At 34.8% G+C, this 22104-nt stretch overlaps 1 protein-coding gene across 37 annotated transcripts in view; it reads right to left on the reverse strand.

Moving 5' to 3' along the window:
• Nucleotides 1–588: 588 nt before the first annotated feature.
• IRAG1 (inositol 1,4,5-triphosphate receptor associated 1) overlaps nt 589–22104 on the reverse strand; it is a 102496-nt gene continuing 80980 nt past the window's right edge. For 36 of the 37 annotated variants that reach the window (XM_038180126.2, XM_038180129.2, XM_072039378.1 and 33 more), the window contains 12 exons: nt 20705–20783; nt 18481–18601; nt 16715–16745; nt 15294–15434; nt 12108–12239; nt 11206–11347; nt 10488–10537; nt 8601–8708; nt 8044–8111; nt 6235–6354; nt 5137–5268; nt 589–4072 (listed from right to left, as the gene is read on the reverse strand). In XM_038180126.2, coding sequence (XP_038036054.2) covers nt 3832–4072; nt 5137–5268; nt 6235–6354; nt 8044–8111; nt 8601–8708; nt 10488–10537; nt 11206–11347; nt 12108–12239; nt 15294–15434; nt 16715–16745; nt 18481–18601; nt 20705–20783 — 1365 coding nt within the window. In that variant the 3' untranslated portion in view covers nt 589–3831. The remainder of the gene's footprint in view (nt 4073–5136; nt 5269–6234; nt 6355–8043; nt 8112–8600; nt 8709–10487; nt 10538–11205; nt 11348–12107; nt 12240–15293; nt 15435–16714; nt 16746–18480; nt 18602–20704; nt 20784–22104) is intronic. The other variant, XM_038180138.2, reaches the window with a different exon arrangement.

Here is a 22104-nt window from a genome sequence, read left to right on the forward strand (position 1 = left end):
GAAGAAAAATATGTTTATGTGAAAAATACAAATAAGAGGGTCTTTTTTCCTGGTAACAGCCATTCCTTTCCAGATTGTCATTGTCCCAAAGTTTGTCTCCCTGAAAAAGACCACCAGAGATTCAGCTGTCACAAGTATGTTCTTCACAGAAATAGAGCAGACTCTTTCCTGCTGATCTGGCAGTTCAGCTCTCCACAAATCCCAGGGTTCCCAGAGCTCCCAAGCCAACAAGAACACCACTCAGAGAATCCTAACCTCCCAGTCTCCTTTACCTTTCAGTCTTCCATCTCCTCAGCAACCTGCAGCCTCTCTCTGAAGCAGGAGTTAAACTCTCTCCAGGGTATTTCAGTTTCCTCTCATTTATTTTTAGGATATGACAAGGATGACCCTGCTTACAAACACTCAAAATGGAGTTTGCTTGATTCTTCTACATCATTTTTCTGAAGAACTGAAAGACTAAGAAGAACAAGATCTTTGGTATGTGTAACATGACACTACATTATGCAGTTGGCATTTCAGAAAAAGATAGCCATTAATATGCAGACAGAGCTCATACGAAAAATAAATCTTTAAGGTAGCAACACTGAGGACTTTGAAACCATACTTTTATTTAAAAACCTCAAGTATGTGATACTATACAGTACAATACCAGCACACTGGTGCAAAATCTTACAATGCTACAAATATAAATATGATACACAAAAATAGTGTTCTTTTAAAATTCTGCTTACTAGAAACATCTGTGCTGTGCAGGAGAAACAATACAATGTGTCTTATTAAAACAAAAAAATAAATATTGCACCTCAAGAAAACTATTTCAATATTAATAGCATAAATAATAAATCTATTTCTTGTTATCTTGATGTGATCTTTGAACACAGAAGTTTTGTTGTTGTTTTTTTTTAAACGTGTTGCTGTTTTTTTAAACAGATAAATAAAATTAATATCCAACAGATAAAACTACATCTAGAATAGGTTTTGATTGAGAAAGGTTGAGAGAACCTAGTTTTCTATCAAAAAAAGGTGTCTTCATTAATTAACTGAGAAATGTAAGCAAAAATATTTAATGTGGTGTTAGTCACTGTGGTCTGTTATTTTTAGTGGACAGTTTTCTCCAAGTAGGTATAAAAAAAAAAATATATATATATATAATTTTTTTTTTCATCAACTTAATCGTCATCTTTTAATCCCCATTGAAATCCCTTGCCTCTTTCTGTCCATTCCCCATAACAATTAATAACTTTGTGGCTAAGTTACACTTGCTTTAGACATGCAAGTAATTCAGTTCTAATCAGTACAACTACTTATGGAAATTTGCCCTTGTGCACCAAGTCCATGAAAGCCCATGTGCAGAATGCCAAAAAGAGGATGAAGACTCTGTTCACACACTGACCAACAGAAACTTTGCACGTGCCTAACATTAAGCAGTTGTAGAGTCATTGATATCAATAACTTTCCACATGTACTTAAAATAGGGTTTTGGATCAGTATCAGTGCAGAGGTGAATAAGAGCAAATTAATAAAATTAGAGGCATTGTTAACAATTTTTCCTCAGTACACTAACATATCCACTGTCACAATCAAATATGTGCCATAATTTTTGGCATAGTAGATTCTGAATCTTCAAGACTATTTACCCAGAATTTTTATTGCTTTATTATGTTACCAACACAATTTCTAAAGATTTTTAAGTTGGTACTAATAAACAAGTATTGAAAGAGCCACTGACAAGTTTCTTTAAATAATAGAAGTACATGAAATGTCACAGTAGTTCTTAATAGTTAGATACTCTAAACATATACCAAGTAATTTGCAAGAAACTCTCTTTGGTCTTATTCTTTAGCAATTACAATATCAGACCAAATGACACTTTCCCATTATCCATTTTGAACTTCCTTAAACACTCTACTTTACTCCTCAAAACAAAACAAAAATGTGTGTGTGTGTGTATTTATATATATATCTAATATACACAGACACACAAAATAAAATAAAAAAGAAAACCTACCAACTGCTTATGGATTTACTTCCTTTTCCCCCCAAAGTTGGTAATGGCCTATCTCCTCCCCCCCCCCCCCCCCTTTCTCCATGTATTTTTATTTTAACAAAACGTAGCTAGAGATGCAAAAAACAAAATTCACCAGCAGGACATTTGTTACTAGTGCCAGACACATGAATTAAAATTCTGATTGTGTTAGAAACCTGTTTTCTGTGATGGTTAGCTTGAGTTTCAGTGTTTACACCAAAAGAAAATAAGCCTACATTATCTGCATCTGAGCTGAAATTACAGTACTTCATAAAGTTCTTATTTGTCCATAAAACAGACCTGTTAGTCAGAATGTGCCAAAAGAATTCAAGACACAAGAGTGCAATTAAGTGCCACACTGATTTTGATATTGTGGTTAGATTCAAGCATACAGCTCTGGAAGACAAACATAGTTCATCTTCAATCAGAAGTGGTGTTTGGCAGGTACATATGGTATACCTTGAGTGACATACATTTTGGTCTCAGTCCTAGGCATGAATTTCTTTTTTAGGATAATGGCTTCACTCTTTTGAAATTGCTTATGTGTAAAAATGGCAGGTTTTCATATTCCTCAGTAGCAACTCACAACTCTCAAACAGGCAAAACTGTTGAAAAATCTGTTGAAATACTGGGGCAAAAATTAATCTGTCATGACCTGGTAGTTTAGCTTTGAAAGTTTATCAAAACTGTTATATACTTGGCATAAGAATCTGAAAAGTAACTACGACAACTAAAACATGCAGTGACCTCTATGGTCATCACTACTTTCACGTCCTCACTCATATAGGCACCTGTATGGTTTGGCAGTGTACAGAACTATGTTCCTACCGCAGATCTCAAATGACATCCATTTTTAATATAAGCAATAGGTCCATTTACTGTGATTATCCTAATCTGTGATAACAGACAGGTTTGAAGATTTTTTTTTTCTTTTTTGAGGGATTGGACATATTTTCCATATCCAAGACTGATGTATATTGGACTTCAGCAACACATCTAATTGTCTGAATAATTACTTTTTTGCTGTAATGTTTAGTGACTGAGTGGCATAAACCACACAGTTATTCAAATAAGTAGCAAAATTTGTTACAAAGCATGTCAGTGATACCTCAGAAGTTCCAATCAACTGTACTACCTAGACCTCATTTTAAGTTTTGTTGTATATCCTACTCAAAAAAAAGAGGTGGTCCCATTCTTAAAGTATGTCATAAGAGATACTTAGTATTCCATTTAAATAGCCATACAGATAATTCCTCTTATGAAATTACTGTGTCAGCAAGGCATGTGGTCTGATAATTTTAACATGACATAGAAGACCTTCTATTTCTACCCAATTATAATGAATAAAAACATTAGACTTTTAAAACCCAAAGGAATTAAATGCCATTAATACTTGAACAACAACGACAACAAAACCTGACCAAAACACAAATTCAGGAATTGCAAAGTAAAGCACTAACTGCAAATATAGTTTTAATGATTTTTCTTCAAAACCATAGGAGAGATGTCAACATCTTGTGCAAGTTTTTCTTGCTGGTTGCTGATTACTGCCACAACCTTATCATGATTCAATATTACTTTAATCACATCAGTCATTTACATTGAGACAACAAACATAATTCTTCACCAAATTATCATTTTGGCAAGCTACCTTCATAACGTGTCCCCAAACTTTGGGGTGGAATTACTCGCTTGTGCAACAGATGACATATACCAACCATAAAGATGACTAAGCACTACCTTTAACAACTGTGTTCTAATACAGTGCTTCTCCGGTATCATAAATACATGTTGTTGTTCATTTATTATTCAGTGCGTTGCTCATGTTGGAATCCTGAGTTCCACCATGAATATTGATGAACAGCAGAACAGCTGGCTTTGCCTTCAGGTCTCTCTGATATTTCGTCACAAGAGTTGTACGAATGGTAGATTCCCAACACCACAGCAAAAATGATTATCGCAGCCACTACCAGCCATACCACATTCCAGTGTTTACACAGTTTGGGGTACAGAATATATAAATAATTAATGACGACTTCAAGTCTGCTGTAAAACAAAAAAGAAACAGTTATATAGTAATATTAGGCAAATCAATTACCTTAAGCTTTTAAATTTGAGATGTTTCATAGATGTACTGTGCATCGCTTCTCTTCCAAAGACAAGTATCTTGCCAGAAAGAAGAAAGAACTTAAGTTCTTTCAAGAGTAACTGTATACTCAAATATGGGTGATATTTGCAAGATGACTGTAGACAACTATCAAGCCATAACCTTGGCTTCTATTTCTCCCACCTGTCAACTGGCAAATCTCAGAGCTTGATACAATTTTAAATTCTGCCTTGCTCATAGCTTGCTCAATTAAGCTAAACATTATAACATATTCTAAACATCTCCTCCTAAGAGTTTCATGACTAGTGAGATGGCTGCCCTTCTGAACATGGCTGAAATTTCAGCTTAACAGATGTTTATAATCACAATAATCTGGGCCTGAGTCCCTTGGGATCAGGTAGAGATCCCTACCGTATCTTGGATTTAGTCATATTACTTGCTTTGGCCAGTAGTCAATTCCTCTGTAATGCAAAAGTCTCTTTGCTTTTAAAAATGCAGGAAATTGCAGTGTACAGATGAATATAATAAATGTGTCCCTCTGCTGAAAGACAGAGGGACACATTTATGTCCAGCATAATGTTCTGCAGCATTTATAGAGATTCTAGAGGGAGCAAGCATCTGCCTTGAGTCCAGCATAGCTGAGAAGTTCATGGTAATCTGCATTCAGTTTGTAGATGTACTGAAAGATTCTTAGGTGAATAGACTGGCTAGGACCTTTTGGGAATGACATATGACACAAACAGGCGCATCACATTCCTGAATTACAACTTTCATAAGACAACACATGTCTACTGAGAGATGCATTTTAGCATCTAAAAAACTTTTGTGGATTTTTTTTTCCCCAACTTCACTAACATGGAATAAGCCATTCTGTGAAATTAGTTATTTGCAAAATCCTTCCCTAGACTGGAAGAAAACATGCTAAAATAATAGCATAAAACATACATGGTTGGGTACCACAAAGTGGCTCTTATTGTATGGACACATCACACCAGTGTCTCACCTGCTTTTCAGTTTCTTTATCTCATCATCATTTTCACTTTCTTCATGGTCATCATGACTTTCTTTTGGTGTCTCTTCATCTTCTTCCTTCAATTCCTGAAGTTCTTTGGTTTTCTTCAAGCCTTCCTGATAGCTTTAATACAAAAACAATTTTTCTTAGTCTAGCCTGCAATATAAACATGTTCCTATGTAAAGAAAAATTAGCTTTACATTTTGTCATGTACAATAGAACAGTGTTGCTACAGCACTCAAACAAGAGAAAAGATGAGCTAAAGACTACGAATATGCCACAGAGCCACACTTCCTTAATAGAGGATTATCTTAGTTCTATTAGTAAATCTTGCAAAAGCAGTAGAGGATTATCTTAGTTCTATTAGCAAACCTTATTTTGCAAAAGAAAAAATGTTATAGTCCTTAGCAGAGCACTATGGTACAGTCAATAGGAAAGCTGTAAGTTAAACATTTCTGCTTATCGTTATTTTAATCGTTCTGACCACCTACTCGTGTTTTTTTTTGTTTGTTTGTTTGTTTTGTTTGTTTGTTTTTGAGAATAGATAGAAATCAATGCAAAAGATAGATGACTTTGGATCTGCAGACTGGGATCCGAACTTCTGTCTCCCTACACATAGTACTAAGTTTTTTGCTTGACATTTGGAAACAATAGATGCCAAAGTTGTTAACTGCCCCAAAACATGCCATGAAAAGCAATTTGCCACACAAACAATATGACTTTACTGCAAAAGTTGATGTCTACTCTTTGTTCATTTCCATGTACACCTTTCAGAATAAGCATTTTAGAAAGTTGTTTTGGATTGTCCTACTATGAATCTGAGTACTACCAACATATGAACACCCATCTAACTCAGAATCTCTAACTTCTCTCCCCCAGATTGGCTAACGTAAATAATGGATGAAAGTGAACAGCCACAATGCAGATACAAGTGATGCTCACTCATGTTGCTTCCCAAACTGCTTTAGTTGTGACCATCTTCTTGGAGCTTATATCAATTATGTTGCTTATTTAGCATTTAGAATCACACTATAAAAAATACATCTGGTAACACATATTTAAGATTTAGTTCACATAAAATATTCCTACCCTTTGTTATATGCTTCCTCTTCTATCTTGGCTTTAGTTTCAGGATTGATCTCATCCAACCCACTCTGTGTTAGTGTAGCAGTTGAGGTTTCACAATCAGGCTCTCCATTAGTCTTTCCACTGCCAAGACAAAAGAAACAGAAAAAGCAAAAACACCACTGATGAAATGTACTGTATTTGGCGTATACTACTGAATAGGAACAATTCAGTTCGTGTGATTCCTGATTCTGTAACGATCAATCCATAAGGATCTCTGAAGAAAAAATGAAGGAAAATCTGACATTTTATAACTTTTTTTTTTTTTAATTCAACCAGTAAGAAATATTAATACTTTTTCTTTTCCTTCAGAATTTCTGTACAGCTTCAAAAGATGATCCAAATCTGGCAGAGTTCTGTTGAACTGTAACAACCACTGGCAATGATTTTGCCATACTTCATAACTTTTGTTTACCCACTTGTTGCATATTTTCAACTTTTGTAAAGTACAGAGATAAAACAAAGACATAAGATTTTTTTTTACTTTGTCAGCACTAATCTAAAGTCTGTGAAAGTCAATATCCTGCACTGATACTGACTTGTGATCTGAATTCTTTTAACTTTTAATTTGCACAATATTTAAAGCATCCTATCAAACTTTAATTCAAATTAGCATTTCAGATATTGTATTGTGACACTGTGAACAGTCTAAACCACCAAAGTAATAGTATTAATAATTTAAAAACATCACTGATTTACTAAGTTTTACTTCTTAAACATCAGCAAACAGCTTCCTTAGAATGTGCAACATTTCTTGAAAGAGCTAAGTATTTGGAAAGGTGCCTGACAATTTTATTTATGCTTTCTGCACAGATTAGAGATAAGAATGAAGTGTACACACACAAGGGTGTGCAAATGCAAAAAGACTTGTATCCATAATGGTAATAGTTTTCAAAGATCTTTTACAACAGATTGGATATGCTTTCTGTTCTCATCTCAGTATCATGTTTTCATATCATCCACCTTTGTGGATCTTGTTGCAATTTATAGGTCCTAGAAAAATAGGACCTCTACTGTATCTCTATGCTGTACTAAAATTTCAATCCTAGTTCTTTAATTTAGCTGAATGTTTACATTTAAATGTATACTAAAAATAATTACTCCTCAATTTAGTCATTGTTTTAACTTCTATAAAATTTTGATGATCTAGCATTATGATGTTATACTTCTTAATTATTTTTTTTTTATTCATGTAAATTTCAAAACCTGTATGACACTGGATATCATAGTATTTCAAAATAAAATTCTTACCAGCTGGCCACATGTTGAGAAGGCAAGAGCAGAAGAACTTAAATTACGCTGACAGTAAAATTTAAGAACATGCATACCCAGGGTTGTTCATGGCCAACTTTAGGTACAGCATTAATTAATTCCAGGAAATACATATACACAAGTGGATTTTTTTTTATTATATGTTATACTCTTAGTTTTGCGAAGTTCTAAAGGTAGGCCTTATTCAAATGTATAATTTCCTGCTGCACCTTTTACTTGATGAGTTGCAATGACTGTTGGATCATAGCAGACTAGATTTAGTTCTGAGACACTGCTTCTAAATTCTTTGTACATTAAAAAAATAAACAAACAAACAAAAAAACATACGATGATAAAATGGTTACCACACCTTGGAATCTACTTGAGTAAACAGTGTGCCACTGATTTCCATACCTTATGCCTTTGTATAATTTCTGTCAGGAAAGATTGAAATTATACCAGTAACAGTTTCATTTCATACTAAGATTCAATAGGTAATGAAATGACCTAGAGAAAACTCACTTCTCTAGAAGTGCTGGCAGAACAGGAGTAGATGCTAGATTGCTCCTTCCATTGCTTGGTGATTCAGACTGTAAGTTGAAAATGAGCAATAAATGCTACATCCATGAATCAATTTCAAATGAGTCTTCAGTAAAATGACAAAGTCAACGTGCTACTTAGGTTTTCCTCCCATACCTACCAGCAAGGTATCTTTAAACAGAATTTTCAAATCACAAAATTAGAATCTCACATTACTCCCTCTACCCACAATAAGCACAATAAACACAGGACTTGAGCAGTATAACAATTTTTCTCTGGCGTTCCCTTCTACAGTGTTGTTTTTTTTTCCCCCTCCAAGAAAGTATCCAGTCGCTTTCTTCCTTATATTTTGATCACTAAACACTAAACAGTAACATAGTCCCTTACACAACAGAAATTATCTTTGTCCATCCCATTTGTTAGGACGTAGTCAAATTTAACCAATTAAAGGGTTTACATTTTTTAGTAACTATGGCTTGGCCCTGTGCAAAGGAATTTTAAACAAAGCCTTGTACCTTTCAACTGTGGATTTTACTTACGAGGGATGGTGTTGAAGGTATAGGTGAAGCTGTTGGTGACTGACCAGGAATGTTCAAGGAGTTAAATTTAGGAACAACTGCAACACTGACTCGCCTCCGAGGCATATTCTAGGACAAAGAACATTATTATTTTTTTTTTCTGTTATGAAACAAAATAGGCCAAAGAAAGATTTTGAAAGTTAAGAGGTATGTCAAATATGTTAATGTCAGCAAGAAGACATTTAAGAGAGTTAGCAGCAAAATTATGGTAAACTGCTGTTAGGTCTGTGAACATCCCCCAGACTTCCTATCTATGAGTGCTTCTATCTTCCTAGTACTATCTGGCATGGCAAGTGCTTAGTGAGAATCAAACTTCTGTACAGGGAAGCTTCACATTTTTTTACTCCACTCTGAAAGCCCAATAACATAAGTGACACAGGAGGCATATTCTAAACTGTCAGTTCTCGTGAAAGGCTATTACCTTTGGTTAAGCCAGACACATACTGATACTGGGAAAAATACCAGAAGACTGGAAAATAATGTAGTTACATATGATACTCTTTTCTTGCTATTGTACCTGTTATGATATGCTGTCCTCACCGGGATATAATTCTTTTTTTTTTAGTTTTATTTTTAATAAAACTACACATTATTACAGAAACAATAACATCCATTCCCTCCACAAAAGAAGAAAGCTTTCCCCCGCTCATCTTGAGTTGTTAGATATTTATCTAGCATCATGTGACATTGCTTACATTTCCCAAAGACCATGGAAATCCTTCATATGATAAACATATGCTAGCTTTACACAATATTGTATAGCTCAAGTGTAGATCATGTAAGTCTGTCATTCCGTAAGAAGCCAAAAAATTTATCTATGTTATATTAGTAATGAAATCTATGCATCCCACTGAGTAAAAAAACAACAAACCAAAAAAAAACCCACAAGCACGTATGACATCTAACATCATCATCTTACTGCATATTTCTAAACATTTCTAAGATTCTGCTCTAGATAATTGACAAAAAAATAAGTTCAACAGGTTTACCAAATACATACATGGGATTGCCTACTCTACGATCCTGGATCTAGACAGGACCAATTTTACCTATTCATTAATGACAGAGGTACACCTAATGTACTCCTAACAAAAGGGAAAATTCTTCCTGCTCAGCACTCAGAAGTGCTAGGAATAAATTAAATATAAAGAAGTACAACCAAAAGAAAAATATGAAAAGAAACACTAGACTCAGTAATGCCTCTGACTAAGTTTCATGATGGTCAAAACAGGACTTAGGTCTCTCAACTGGTTATTTTAGAAGCTTTTAAATAAACTTGGACTCCAGCAACAGGAAGTTTCAGAGAAATAAAACGGTGGTCTTGTTAATGTTATTAATCGGTCAAATTAAAACAATCTGAAATAATCTCCCCTCTCTCAATGCTTTGCCAAGACAAACAAGATATTCTGATGGCAACTGGAAAACAAGCCACGCGTAAAAAATTATTATTGACATCTATGATATCATAATTAAGATAATGAAAATGGTATGTTCCTGGAATCCCTCAAATAGAAAGATTTGATCCAGTGTACTGCTTCTTCACTGAATAACTAGAGCAATGCAAAGGACCTAAGCCACTTTCTGCAGCACCGGTATGTGGCCTGGAATATGACCCTTCCTAAATAAATATGTCCCTTTATGATTCACAGTAGGCATTACTGGTATTCCATAGAGTCATCCTTAATCAGACATGTAAAATTACAGAGCATTTACACTAGACTACATGAATAATATTGAGAATTAACCATTACTATATTTTGAACACAGACTGTAAGATTGAGTGTATGTAGACAAAGAAACTTCACTACATAAAATGTTCACTTAATTTTCTTTGTATTGCAGAAATACCTTTCCAACAGTAAGAGACATGGATCTAGATGAACGAGGTACTCCATCTTCTGCATAAAAACAGGAAAGAATTGTCTTAGAATATATGAGTAATAATATTAATAGAGCCCTTGCTTGCAATTCAAACTCAGACATACTATATTTACTCAATATCTGTAGTGACTGCATATTTATCTGTCATACAGTTCTGGCCTCAATTTCACCTGTAGAAGATATAATAACTTAAAATAAACAGAAACAAACAAACAAAATCAACTTCACAACACACATAAAATAACCATTACTATCCTTACTTTTAGAGAAAAGCCTACTATTTGCCTCCTTATGTAAGTTTTTATGAAAGAAAATATTTGATGTTCTGGCAAGCTAGGAAAGATAAAGTAGCAAAAAAAAATAAATAAGTATTTTGCAGTAATAAAATTTTGCTATTAACTGTCATTTCAGAGGTAGCTGTATTAAAACCGTGTAAGTTTTGCACATTTTCACATATATTAGAGGCCAATAAAAATGTTATTGGATCTCATCAGAATTTAATAAGTAACGGTGATTTTTAAATTACCATACTGTAGCATTAAATATTGCTTATATGACATATTTTAGCTGATATATCGGTAGTCTACTTCTGAAAAGAGGTTTCATGATACATCACTTCTTATCATTAATAGCACTATATATCTCTGTACACAGGCAAGACAAACTTTGTTGTTGTTGTTTTTACCAGATGAACCATAGCTTCTGCTAGAATTCTGATTGGCAAGTTTCTTAAACTCCATTAGCTCAGCATGATCCTTTTCATATGTTCTTTTTAGATTTTCCACATACTGCATCATTACCTCTGTTGCCTTTGACATACGCTTCTCCTAAGGAATAAAGGAGAGGATTACACAAGTTACCTCTACACTTCTCAAACTTACCATTTGCCTTTATGTGCATGACCGCTGTCCAGACTAGACCTGGAATAATTGTTCAGAAGAATACTGATATCTCAAACACTACAAATTCCTAAGTTTATTAGAACACAAACACAAATGCATTAATTTATATCCACAGAAAATCATCAATTATTTTGTCAAATATTTATATATTACCTGTGTGCCTATATGATCAGTTATGTGGTACACATGCTCTTGCTTTCAAACCTTTGAAGGTCTCACTGGCATCAGCTTCGTTACTCCATTTGGCAGAGGTAACAGTTTTGAGCCTAGGAGGGTATTGCTGTGTTGTCACTTATACTTGCTATACAACTAACACAGCTTTTCATAGTTGTCTGACTTCAGCTATTGCCGAGGACAGGTTATTGAACTAGCTGAGCTTTTTGACCCACAGAAGTTTTCTTTTTTTGCTGCACTGATGTAAAATGTTTCTTGTACTGCAGCTATAATTCTAAATAATATATATGCTCCTATTGTGCACATTATATAGCTTCATGGGTAATCTTTTGTTTGAATTCTATTTCCAGACTGAAAAGGTATCTTTTCTGACACTATAATAAATGTCTTTAATCTCCCAAAATGACATATAAAATTCAAAGGGCTCATAAAACCTTCCCTATGTCTGGGGAAAAAAGAGAGTAAACACATACAGCGAGGATACATTTGTTAAATGCCAGGATGCTCTTACCTGGCGAACAGCTCCAACCATTTCAGCACGACTAGATAGCCTAGCAGCTAAACGCCGCAGAACAGCAATATCCTCCAATAGCTTCTGGTAAGCTTCTCTGTGTTCATAGTGATGCCACAAATGAGCTGAAGACTGAAATGAAAATACATAAGCCTTGCTCTGATGTCTTGCCACTCTTAGGTCAGATGAGCTGGCCTGAGCCACAGAACCAGAGTAAGACATGTCCAGGCAAAACTACGCACAGATGAGTTCTTAGACAAAGAGGAACACCACCTCTGCCACCAGAGAGAAACTAGCAAGTGCTGCTGCTGCTACTGCAGTCTCAGAAAGGGGCTTTGCTGTGTATTGCAGGCACGAGGTTAAAAATGGCTGAGCACACTTGCAAAACTTCTTGTTTCGAAATCAGTTACTAATCATGACTATCTACTTATGAACTTTACAAATACCAAGCTTATTTTAAGTACTACTTAAAAGTGATTCCTGAACTTGCAACATTTTATTTGCTGGGCACAAGGTGTTAAGAAGGCAATTTACATTCTTTCAGATCAAAGACACTTTAACTATACTGAAAATAAATCAGACATTAGAGTCTCAAGAATTCAAGTAAGAAAGTAATAGAAACCAATATGGCCTGTAATTCAAATGGCAATTGCAATTTCTTAACAATTTTTCATCTGTCAGTACACACACTTATGCACTTGATTAATATTATCACTCTGATAGCTCAAATTTAATAGTGAAAAGTACTGAAGCATATGGGACGAGTGAAGAAAGAGTGAATTTAGATGTTTTATTAACCAAAGCATTAGTGAACATCTCTTGAATGAATTTGAATTGAATCAATTTTCTACTTGTAGAAAAGACTAATACAAGAAATACTGATAAAATTTAGTTCAGACTTACAGACAGACTTAGTGTTGTTTTTGTGTTTTGTTTTTTTTTTTGTTTCTTTGTTTGCTTTTTTTTTTAACCAGAGTCAGTTAAGAAATCTCATTTGTAGTGCAAACCTTTGGTGTAGGAACACAGCTCAGAGAATGATAAATTTGGTGCAACAACAAGTACAATGACAAAAATTTCTTAGATTTCCTTATCACTGAAGCCAGCGTGTTAAAAAATTGCAGCCTAAATTTGACTGTAAGACCTAGGAAGGCATATGAAAATATATGCATGAGGAAAACATGCAGAGATTTCATATTTTCAACTGTTTCTTGGCAAGTGTAAATTGCTTATTTCCTTGAGCAAATCTGGAATTCATGCGAATCAATCCACCTTCTCTTGAAGCTGGGTTTTTGAATAAAACATCAGTTATTACAAGTTTGATTAAAAAACAAAACACTAAATACTGGTCAAGCTCATTAAAACATTTAACATGTCCTATAGAAATGAAGCTAACTTCACACTTGGATAGAAGCAAATCTAGTATGGTACACCTTACACAGGAGCTGCCACATCATTTAATTGTCAGTTAGATTATTCCATTGTAAAGAAAAAAAGCTTTGATATGAAAATGGTAGTTGCCACTTTGTTATAAAGTACCTTTAAAAGCTGGTAAAAGCCAGACTGCAGCTTGTGAACTGAATAAAGGAGAGAAACCAACCTCACAGGAGAGGTGCTCTATTCCTTTGATCATTTCAGATGGCCACCAAGATGACCAAGGGACTGGAGCACCTCTCCTATGAGGAGAGACAGCGAGTTGGGACTGCTCAGCCTGGAGAAGAGGCGGCTTAGGGGTACCTTCTCAATGTATATAAATACCTAAAGGGAGGGTGCAAAAACAACAGAGCCAGGCTGTTCCCAGTGGTGCCCAGTGCCTGGACAAGAGGCAATGGGCACAAACTGGAACACAGGAGGTTCTGTCTAAACATCAGGAAGCACTCTTTTACTGTGCAGTTGATGGAGCACTGGAACAGTTTGCCCAGACAGGGTGTAGAGTCTCCGTCCTTAGAGATCTTCAAAAGTTGCCTGGACAAGGTCAGGGGACAAGAGCAACCTGCTGTTGGTGTCCCTGCTCAGGCACAAGATGACCTCCAAAGGTCCCTTGCAACCTCAACCATTCTGTAATTCTGTGGAAGCTAATTACATCTACCCCGTGCTGGTAACATGGTCCTTGTTGCCTAATTATGGATTCTTTAACATGTTGAATATAACAAATAGTTGTTATATAAATATGACTAGTTGTTTGCAGTGAATGAGCACGTATTATACATTACTTGAAAAAAATTGTTGGTGTACAAAATATTGTAATTAATAAACCCCTAAGATTTTACAAGTTGTTCCTGTTTGCTCTTTAAACAGGAAAAAAAAGGAACATCCACGAAATATTCCCAAGTGCTTTTTTTTTTTTTTTCCTTCCAGTAACAATTGATCTGTACATGCAGATTTGGAATTCCAGGTGACACAAAGGTGACACAAACTTTGTTTAACTGCATCCTTTCTCACCTGACGTTCTTGACAAAGTAAATGGAAAAAAATATATACATGTATATTCTCCTAACTATTTCTCAAAGCTATAGCAATACTTCCTTGTAAGGTGCTATTTCAGTTAGAAGCATGCTATCTATACACCTCCTCCTTTTTTGCACAGAACTGTGCACAGCACATAAGTTAACATCTCAGAGATATATTTGTCATTTCAGTTACAAAAAAAAAAAAAAAAGAAAAGAAAAAAAGAATGAATATAACCCGTTCCTAAGACTGCATGTATTCTTTATGCAATCCTCACTCTTTTCTTTCCTATATCACCTTCCATTATCTGCAGTTAAGATCTTCCAAATCATAAACCTCTGGACTCAGGCTTCAGATCATTTCAGCATCTCACCTAGTGAGACACCTGAAGGTTACTGCTGAAGAAGATGGTCTTGCTCAGGAGAGCAGGAATCTGAGCTCAAATTGCAGTTCTGCATGTTAGTAGTTTTGTCACAGGCTTCTTCCAAGAATTGAATCTCAAATTTATAGAATTTGAAGCAGGGCAGGGCAACATCCTGTATGCACTTTCAGGAACAGTGGCCCGCCCTGGCAGAAAATGCTCTGTCAACTGTAGAGGGTTACATAATGAGCTCAAGCAGCACAGAATGAAGTTTTGTGGCTGAATTTACAGTGAGTATAAGCAAGCACAGTCACACATTTCAAATGTGTGCGCACTTGAATGTGTGCTAGAGTTCAGAGAAGTATTTATTGTTTTCTTACCGTAATGGCTGCCTTAAAGTTTTCCAGTTCCTTCTCAGCATTCTCTTCAGTAAGATTTCTCTCTCTCTCTGCTTGATTAATTCTAGATTCCAAGGTATAACTATCATTTCTAAAGGCCAAGGAAAGCTGCACAAAGACATTCTATTTGGATTTAAAGAAAAAAAAATGAAAGCATTTTTAAATAAGTCCCGCTGTACTGTAATTTCCAGTAACAACTTTTAAATAAGACATTTAACAAGCTTCAGTACTTAAATAAATATTGAAATAGAAAACTGAAAATATTTAAAAAGCAGATTAAAAAAAAAAAAATCACTCCTCTTTGCTTCCACTAAAATACTAATGGCTAATACTAATACATGAAGGCTTCTCTGGAAGTTCAGTACAGCAGAAACACAACAACGGAAGCAGCCTACCACAAGTATCAGAATCACTATGAATCTGTTTTCTAGCTGGACTTCCTCCAAGGGTCCCCAAGGTTTTTAAACAGATAGTCTGTGCAGAGGAAATCCAGGGATGAGCTCACCATTATCATTGTTCTACCTAAGGGATAAACATCTACCACCAAAGGCAGAAGATTAAGTGCTAACGTTTCTATTCTCTCAAACCACGCTTTTACAGATCGTTTCTTTCTTTACCAGATGCATTTATTGCTTAGGATTAATACTTCATGAGGAATGAGTCACCAATAGCTCCATTTGATTGCACCTATGTAAATAAATATTCTTCACTGGTACATTAAAAAAAAAAAAAAAAAAAAAAAAAAAAGCGAAATACAAAAAAACAAAGCCACCCAGATAATGAGCAACCTATAAACAATTTCTTGGCTAGAACTGACAAAGTAAAAAATACATCAACTGCAAAATACAATTGAAAATCATACCTAAGCTCCTATTGGCCAATGGAAAAAAAAAAAAAAAAGGCAATAAACTAATGTGGTTTCTGGGCTCAGTTTCAATTTTTTCTTGGTTTTATCATATCTATCATATTTTAAAAAGTAGAAACAACAGTATTATAAGATCTTTATTACATATAAATTTATTACAATAATTTACAAAACAAATGTATATGCTATTAGAAAGAATGCACAAACATTTTTACTTAATTTAAGTCTTTTAACTGTTTATGTTGTCTGGGGCAATTGCCCATACCACATAAAAATGTTGTTTGAGTTGAGTGGTAGCCACTTAAAATTGAGGCATGTGAAATTAAAGACAAATTTTAATTAGTTATAATCCTGGTTATGCTCCTGATTTAACTACAGAATAAACATATTAAGGGATAAAATTCACTCTGCATCACTGAAAGCTGTTAAATGAATCTTTAATCAAGAGTTACAGCTTGTGTTATTCAGAAGCTTAGACAAGAACATACAGCAATGGTACATTTGGTGCCTAAACCTACCATTTTAAGAACACACTTACCTCAACTTCTTTTTCAGTAAGTGGAGGGGAGCTAGAAATGAGAACAAAGAAATTAAGATTTTATAGAAATTAAGATTTTATTAGGTTTGTCTCTTAAAACAAATCTATTGAAATATTGAATTGAAAATAACAGAAGCACTTGCCTTAAATATTTTATGGTTTCTTTTTGTCAAATCTCAATTTAATTAATTAAAATTTTCTTTTAAGGGCTAAAGTCCACTTTTTTTTTTTTTTTTTTTTTTTTTTTTTAGCAACAGCACAGTATCACTTAAGTATTGATAGAAATATACCGAAGTTTCTGTCAAGTGCAAATATTTATGTATGTCTGCGCTATGTTGTGGCAAATTCCAAGCACAGGAGCAAGACAGAAATTACCCTTTCGGAGTTGCAGGTGATCTACTAGACTTGGGATTATTAACTTCACCTATTTTCCTTCTTTTAACAGCTGAAACCTCATGATGATGATCACACAAAATCACAGATGGGTAGAATTCAAAACCCAGCTCCCTGTGTACAGTACCAACTTGCTTTAGCTGTTTTGTTAGAAGTTTGCAAACTTAGCTAATTGTTGTAAGCTGACAGTGAATGACATTGAGAAAACAGGTGCTTGAGTTTTATCATTTTTCTACCCAAAGTATGATTCCTAACTGTACAAAAATTAGAGAAAGTTACTAAAAAGTGGTTTCATAGCAGACCATAAAAGAAATGAGATAGAGAACAGTATATTGCAAGATCTCACTTTAAGGCAGTCATCCCATGTGTTTGAATTTACAGGTTCTTATTCCCTGCAGTTCTTCCCATACTGCAGAGAGCTATTCAATTTTATGCAAGTGAAGAAAAAACATCTGCAAGGAATGAAAGGAGTTGTATACACAAATCCTAGTGGATGCCAGTGACAGAAGTTGAGATTGACATATCTATCATGCACTGTACAGTTTCAGGTATTAGTTGTCATATTGGCTGCAACATTAAACCCTAACGTAAAAGTCAATACACATGGCATCAATAAGCAGTCAATTTTTCTTGGTGGATAAAATATATTGATACTTAAAGTAGTGACTAGAAGATGGGAGGTCAATATGCCCTGTGTATTGGAAAACCATTTTGTTTCTAAAGCAATAGTATTCATATCACTTACTGTTATTCTAAAAGGAAATCTACTAGAAGGAATGGTCCTTCTTTCTAGAAGTTCAGGAGTATTGTTTTGATCTCTAATATGCCTTTTTTTTTTTTTTTGTTACAGTTCTATTTCTCTCAAAGAAAAGGCTTATGCAGAAATTTGGAAGAATCTGAATTTGCAGGCAAGTTCAACTAAGCAGGCAAAATGACAAACTTAATCTCACTGAAAAATCATCACTTGCAGATAAACTGCTGAATTCTCTCATGTCTAAATTTTACCATATGAAAACGTTACCAGGCCTCAAGAGATACTAACCCTTTCACTATGATTTTATTTCTGCAACAGCAAAACTGGAAACCAGGATTGGACAGACTAGTGACAAATTTGTATAAAAATTTATTTATAGTATCCAAGTTAAGTTTCAGACTTTTGAAGTAGAACTTAGAAACTCATTTTTAAGTTTGTCAGCTACTCAAAGTTGGTGCACTCCCCAAACTATTTAGAAAATCTGTCACACATTTTAAGATGCAACACTTTCTCTACATATGTGGACCCCCCCTGAATGGAACTTAATAAAGGGAGTTCACTGAAAACCATTAGTATGCCTTTCCCAAATCATGTCTTGCTACTTCTAAAGAGCTTTTACCTTCCTGGAAGAGATTTGTGCACGCGTAGTTTTCGCAGCAATACATCAGGAATGCTGGGCATAACATCAGAGCTATTCTTTGTCTCTTCCTCTTCAGTGGGAGAGGGGAGAGGTGAAGGGCCTAAAGACATTTGCAGATAAAAATCTTTTTAATGTTATTTGAGAAGGTATGTATTAAAAATGAAGTCATCATCTCACAATCTAGTAGGACCTAACCTAAGCATAGTCTTTAAAAAGTCAGTGAGGATTTCATCCCACCTCTGCCGGGAACAGAAGTGGGGCAACAAGAATAGGTTCTTCACCCCTTAATGCATAATGTTACCTCCTTTACTGAGTGAGGATGCATCACTCACTCCTCCTGTCTTCCCTTTGAACAGAGGCAACAGAAGTAACCATTACAACTGTCATTCTTTATCTAGATAGACTGAAGTAATTTGTGCTCTGACAGTCTCTAATGCACTGAAAATTAACAATTGCATTTTTTTCTACAATTCAGACTGCATCCAAATTCATTAGGGGAACATCTAGCATTTTTGCATGTGTATTTTAGCAGTACAGTTAAATCATTTCTGAAAATTTTAGCCTAAATTTCATAGAGTAGTCATTTTATAAGGCTTTCAATGTCACCTGCCAATAATATTTCTATTATAATACACTAAAGATTTTATGCACCACTTATGATGAACCTACAGCATGTACTTGTTCACACTGTATTTTCTTTGAAACAGAACTAAAAGGTAGCAATTGTGTTCTCTACTTGTGTTACTTTCATAAGGACCAAGATACGTCTAAATTATCTGTTTTTTAAATTCATTTTACTTAACTTTTACTTTAATTTTATTTAATTTCATATATAATATTTACCTTATCCTCTCCTCTTGCCATAATTTAATGAAGGACTCTCCTGTAGGAAAGTCAGGACCCCCAGTTAGATCGGAGACCTGGGAAGATACCTTTGCCCAGGCTTCCTGTTCATTTAGCATAACAGACAGATTCTTAGATGTTCATAACTGTGTGAAAAATCTCAGATTTTTTCAAGGTGGAGAACATTATCATGAAAAGCAGAAAAGAACAGTAGGTTCTTCCTATTTCCAGCTACGTTTAAGTTCTGTGCATTTCTTCTACATTTAAAAGTCTAATTATTTTCGAACCATTGTGTATGTCCTCATAGAAGCACAGCCTAACACCACAAGGTCCCTAGCCTAACACAGCTCACTTATCTAGACTTCTGTAGAGGCACGGCTGTGTTTACTAAGATATTCACAATAACTTGGCATTAATAACAAAACATGGTGGAGCCAGTATACTTGATTCATAATAGTAATAATGAAGTAGCTGGCTACTCGCTATTGTTCAAGCAAATTTACGACTCCACTTAAAAAGAAAAGGTGGCTTTTATGACAATGTAAGGAAGTAAGTCTCCCTGACAAACACGCTAAGGATTTGACCCCTCACTTGCCTTAACAAGGGTTTGACCTTCAATGTGCTGACTATCATTTATATGAGTAGTAGACTTCAAAACGTTCATGATACTCAAGAGTTCTTGGTTGAAAAGCTGGATAAAATAATGCTTAGTTTTTCATAATGTTTTCCTCTCAGAAGGTTCAGATTTGCCCAAATTATTTAACAGACCAGTAAAATGGCAACTATTTTACAATTTCAAACAAGGCCTGCTAAATAATTTCTGGGAAATGTACTAGCAGAGCGACAGGAATAATACTACCACGTATGAAAATCCAAAGATACAAACTGTAATAACAGGTAGAGGACAAGAAGCATGTTTTCATCTAGTCTCACTCAAACGGAAGATGAGACTGTTTTCAGAGGTAACATGAAGTGTAATATCTCAGCCATCTCCCTGTGTAACAGAAGCTTTGAGGTTTTGTGAAACAGTCCCAGATCATGCAAGCCATCACCTCTCACATTGCATCCTTCCATTCCTGCTCCCCATGCATGAACCATACAGGGCAAAGGGCATGCTACTGGCTGTTGGATCAGAAGATGCATTCCTCTTTTTCCCAAGCCTAATCAACAGCCAAATCCAAAAACATTACTAGTTTTACTGGTCTCTCAATCACCATTTACTACCCTCCTCCATGACTGCTTCAGTACATTTAGTATTGTAATTGAAAAAAAATAAGAAATGTTTCATTTTCTGTATCAGTTAATTATGTTAAAAAAAATAATTGTGTAACAAAGACACACTCCTTTTGTGGTACTGCACCTTTTTCCTGTTCAGCTGCTTCACTAAGTTCAGGAAGTTTAAGTCCAACTAAATTTTGATTTCTCAGCAAAATATGCTCCTGTTAAGAAAAACAGTAACATTTACAAGTAACTTAACTAGAAATCTCAATATAAATATACCTGACAAATGAACACTAAATAAAACATTCACTTTAGTTAATAAACATACTGGAGATATTTACATGAAGTTATAGTTATTACAATATCAGTATCACGTATTTCAAATTTCATACATGCATTACTTAGCAAAAATCCTGGTCATTTGAATAAAGATTTGCAACATGGGCCCCTTACTCGAGTACAAAAAGGGAGTTTTAGTAAATGAATGTGAAAAAAACATAGTAGCAAGCTAGTGTTCCAGAAAGGAGAAAGTACAGAAGATCAGGTATCAAAGATTTTGCCACCTTATGGACTTATTAGGATTTACTCACACCAAAGCTGGGTATGCTAGTAGACACAAGTTAATATTTCACTGTTACTGTACCACTATTCCCTACAGGTAGGGAAGAACACAGTCTTCAGGATTACACATCATTATCTTTTCTTCTTCTATCATTTCCTACTTCACAAATTTAAAATATATTTGAGAATATGAAACACCTACTTTTCTTTATAAGTAAACAACTCCAACTAGTCAGAGCTCAAATCCTGCATAACTAGAATTACAGGCCATGTTGTATTAATTTTCTGATTCTGTTTACAGCTACGAAAACACTCAGTCACATGGCTCAGGTGCCTCTATATGAACATTTCCAGTACATATATAGTAAGAATGTGTGTTATATAAACAAGAAAAGATGAATAACCAAGGTGTCATTCCCAAGCACTACAGTGGAAAGGAAGTAACCAAAGTGCGGAATTTGAGGTCCTCAGAATTGTCAGCCCTGTATTTGTCTTAAAGTATTAACTAGCGGAGGTTGAAAAAAATATTATGATGTTAAGGGAAGGAACTACTAGTTCCCTCCCTTTTAAAGGTCCTATACACATCAGTTGCTGCATCATTCCATGCTATTTCTACTTTTTTTAATACAGTAGTTAATTCTTAGGGTTTAATTATTTCAGACAAAGTTCTTTTTGACAATCATTTAAGACAATTATTTAGCAAAAGATTAATTTAAGATTAATTAAAAAGATTTCAGAGTCCAATACTGTCCTTTAGGAGGCTGACAGATTTGTACCATGTTAGAACTTGGAACTCTAAGTCTGCTTATCTGCTCTCAGGGGCACTCAGTTCAAAAACTCTGGACACATTTTCTGAGGATGTTCAATAAGCAAAAATGCATGCTAAAAACACTTCCTGTCCTTTGAGATCTTGTAAATGTAACAATATTGCAAAGGCCTGTAGTCTCGAATGACAGGACAACTACCCTTAGAAGGGAC

This window comes from Anas platyrhynchos, chromosome 5 (assembly GCF_047663525.1).
Source record: "Anas platyrhynchos isolate ZD024472 breed Pekin duck chromosome 5, IASCAAS_PekinDuck_T2T, whole genome shotgun sequence".
NCBI classification, from domain to species: domain Eukaryota; kingdom Metazoa; phylum Chordata; class Aves; order Anseriformes; family Anatidae; genus Anas; species Anas platyrhynchos.